The 3,793-nt window shown below is 42.8% G+C and overlaps 1 protein-coding gene across 1 annotated transcript in view; it reads right to left on the bottom strand.

Moving 5' to 3' along the window:
* Positions 1-2,212, bottom strand: part of LOC134179365 (metastasis-associated protein MTA3-like) — a 20,457-nt gene extending 18,245 nt beyond the window's left edge. The window contains exons 1-5 of the mRNA XM_062646236.1: positions 2,082-2,212; positions 1,932-2,020; positions 273-437; positions 85-214; positions 1-14 (exon numbers count right to left, since the gene is read on the bottom strand). The exon at positions 1-14 is cut by the window's left edge and continues 50 nt beyond it. Coding sequence (XP_062502220.1) covers positions 1-14; positions 85-214; positions 273-437; positions 1,932-1,959 — 337 coding nt within the window. The 5' untranslated portion in view covers positions 1,960-2,020; positions 2,082-2,212. The remainder of the gene's footprint in view (positions 15-84; positions 215-272; positions 438-1,931; positions 2,021-2,081) is intronic.
* Positions 2,213-3,793: the final 1,581 nt, after the last annotated feature.

The raw sequence follows: 3,793 nt of genomic DNA, 5'->3' as shown, positions 1-3,793 counted from the left end.
CAGAACACTTTCCTCTAACACACAACAAACAACCCATACAATGACTCAAACACACCACACCTCATCTAACGCAATTAGACGAACCTAATCAAGCTAATCTCATATGTCTCATAGTCACGACACAAAAACACCTCCCTGTGTCTCAACTGATGCTTCAATACAGTATCCAGATGGCTCGTTGACCACAGACAGTCGTCACTCTCTTCGAAATCGGCTGCAACACACATGAATGGTTGGAAGCAAACAATGGTCAAGACAAGTTTCACGCTGACCAGCAAACTTGTCTGCCATCTGTGCAAGAGACGGAGGGAGATCACGCCTTCGAAACATGCACGTTACGAGAGCCTCGATTCGTCCTTCTGGAGTCTTGGACAGTTCTTCCAGACGACAGATCCGATACGGAGCTGGAGCTGGATCGACTTCCATATATACAAAATCTGAAAGCACGATGTAAATTGATTGGTATTAATGAGTATGGAACTTGGTTTAGTCTGTCCAAGTTTGTGAATATCTTTCATGTGGCACAAACGCATGGCACATCCGTCGTTTTGCTTGTCTTGTCCCGTCTGTTTCTCTGTCTATTTGTCTGTCTGTCTATTTGTCTGTCTGTTTGTTTGTCTGTCCATTTGTCTATCTATCTGTCTATGTGTCTGATTGTCTGTTTGTCTGTCTATTTGTCTGTCTGTCTATTTGTCTGTTTGTTTGTTTGTCTGTCCATTTGTCTGTCTGTCTGTCTACTTGTCTGTCCATTTGTCTGTCTGTTCGTCTACTTGTCCGTTTGTCTGTCTGTCGGTATATTATTTGTCTGTCTGTCTGTCTATTGTCTGTCTATGTGTCTGTCTGTTGATGTCTCATCTACCGTTTGCTTGAGACATGCATGTGCCACTAATTACCAATTTTGTCTGTCCACACTACAGCTAGTCATTCATATCACGAAGTTACTAAGTCACATTCACTTCAAAAGACACCACAGACATCATAATCAACTTCTACATTTACTAGATCCCGATGTTGTCATTACAAACAGTCTCGTTCGTCATCACCTACATCAGTATTTCAAAAGGATGCATCTGGGCACGCAACAAAAAGGCAAACTGATCTCAACCCGATCCTCAATGTCACTCCATCACACATTCCTCACAATCTACTCACGCCACAACACACTGTGCTACCCTATCACACTAATAACATCCCACTTTGCAAAAACAAATGCCAGGCATGGTAACCACCATAAAAATATTTTCTCGACGCTTCGAAAAGCATTCACATCTACCCTTAGAACATGCCCCCATCCAATCAGCCATTCCGTAACTCATGAACTATAACCTTACCATGACAACAATCGGTTCTAATTCCAATGTATACCAACACCCATCAAGGTGACAACACACGTGTGTGATTAATGTCACGTGACCTCATAGTCGTTAACCCTATTGGAGCCCCTCTCCAACACTAATCACTCTTCTCCCCCGTGTAACATCAATCATGTGCTTTCCAACCAACACTTCAAAAACAGTATGTGTACACGAAACTCTGCACAACCCGTCACTTCACATCTCTATATATAATTAAACATCCATATGATCTATCCTTCTAACATAACTCCATCAAATCAGCCTTGCAAACACGTGTACTGTGATCCTACCATGACAACGATTCTAATTCAAACTAGACCAATACGGACAACAAAACATAAAAGTGACACAGACTAAGTCACGTGACCTCAAAAATAATTGCCCCCGTAGGGGACCCCACCCGACACCAATCATTCTCCTTCATTGCGTGCCGTCAATCACGCAATTTCCAACCAAAACACTCCCAATAAAACCGCACGAAACGCTCCACGACCCGTTCCCAGACACCAACGTAGTCTGTGTCGCTCCGTCTGTCACTTCACGTTTCTCTGTGCGTCCGCAGTCGCGCTCATTTACCTCCGAGATGATACGACCCTTCAGCCATGGCAAAGGGCAGACTGTGTACCGCACCAGACAATCCGACGACGTAGAAGGTGTGAGGATTTCTACAGAAAAGGGAGATTAGGATCTGAGGGAACGGGGGAGGACACGGGTGGCCCAACTTGCCTTTCAAACGGTTTACTACGATCGGACGACGTTAGCGATGTTTAGACAAGCGAGACACGCACAGCAACATCACACGAGCCGACGCGGTTTTTCAACTGTGTCCCTCCCCTTCGCTCGCGACATGCGCGATTGTGGACTGTGACGTAAGAGCCACGTTTTGCCACGTGACCTCTTGTTAACCACGTGACCTCTTGCTTAATTAATTAAATATTTAGGTGTCAAACACGCATTCGTGTGACGCAGTGATCTTGTGTAGGTTAGTGTTTTGTAAAATGAGGGCGTTGAGCTGGTTGGTCTGGATGCTGTTGGTGGGCATCGCAAGTACTGGATACACCATTTTGAATGTATCATAGTTCAAGTGTATGCACATGTACAGTGTGCATGGTGACTGCTTCAGTCTGCTTGTACAGAATTGTTTGGGATGACAAACAAATGCAATTGACATCACTCACTGTATACCCGAGCAGTATGTCTATGTATCACAATATGTATGTATGTATGTATGTATGTATGTATGTATCACAGTTTGTTCAAAAGCAGGTGTTAAATCCCACCAGAGACACAGAGGACACTAAAGAGAGTCATCACTGTTATCAGTGGACATGCCATCATGTATGTATGTATGTATGTATGTATGTATGTATGTATGTATGCATGTATGTATGTATGTATGTATGTATGTATGTATGTATGTATGTGGCTCAATTGGTTAGAGTGTGCAGTTGGAGATTGACTACATCCGGGACCTTTGGGTCAGAGTTCAAGTGCGGGTGGGCCACATACATAAATTCCCTTGGGCAAGGAACTAACATACAATTGCCTCTCTCTCCGGAGTGTAAAGTTCTGTCCAAGAAGAAGAAGAAGTGACATATAGACAGTGACTGATGCTAGCATTGTAGCATTGTAGCATTGTAGCATCGTAGCATCATAGCATCATAGCATCATAGCATTGTAGTAACCTGGGCCCTAAGGGTCCTTTAAAAAAAATTTAAAAAAAAAAAAAAAAAAAAAATGTATGTATGTATGTATGTATGTATTTATGTATGTATCACAGTATGTATGTATGTATGTATGTATTTATGTATGTATCACAGTATGTATGTATGTATGTAGGTAGGTAGGTATTTCGCACTAGAGTCATGCGGGGAGCTTCTGCCTCAGTCTTTTCTGACCATAGATTGGTGTGTAGTAAGCTTCACTTTCTGTCAAGAAAACTGTTTCTCACCAGTCTTGCCAGAGATTTAGAAAATTGAATGTCAGCCAGCTAAATGATCCCTCTATCAGTCTTCGGCTGAAAAACAAACTCACCACAAAGCTGCAAGAATTGTATATTCCATCTTATGATTCAGCCAGCACCCTGGATGCATTATGGTCAAGTTTACACTCAGTTGTTCACAACGGTTCTTATGAACTACTTGGCAAGCCTAATAGGAAGCACCAGGATTGGTTTGATCAAAATGACACTGTCATCAGCCATCTCCTTGATGATATGCATTGCTTGCATCATGTCTGGTAATCAGATAAACGCAATCAAAGCACTGCTGATGCCTACCATCATGCAAGAAAAGCAGCAAGAGCTAGGCTCTCTGTGATGAAGAACAAATGGTGGTTACAGAAGGCAGAACAGCTTCAGTTAGCTGCTGACTAGCATAACTCTAGTGGCTTCTATCAAGGCCTAAAAGAGGTGTTTGGGCCAAGTGTAAAGACAATTG

The sequence above is a fragment of the Corticium candelabrum genome, chromosome 5 (genome assembly GCF_963422355.1).
Source record: "Corticium candelabrum chromosome 5, ooCorCand1.1, whole genome shotgun sequence".
Classification (NCBI taxonomy): domain Eukaryota; kingdom Metazoa; phylum Porifera; class Homoscleromorpha; order Homosclerophorida; family Plakinidae; genus Corticium; species Corticium candelabrum.
Note: the sequence above shows the minus strand (reverse complement) of the source record. Positions and strands in the feature narration are given on the sequence as shown.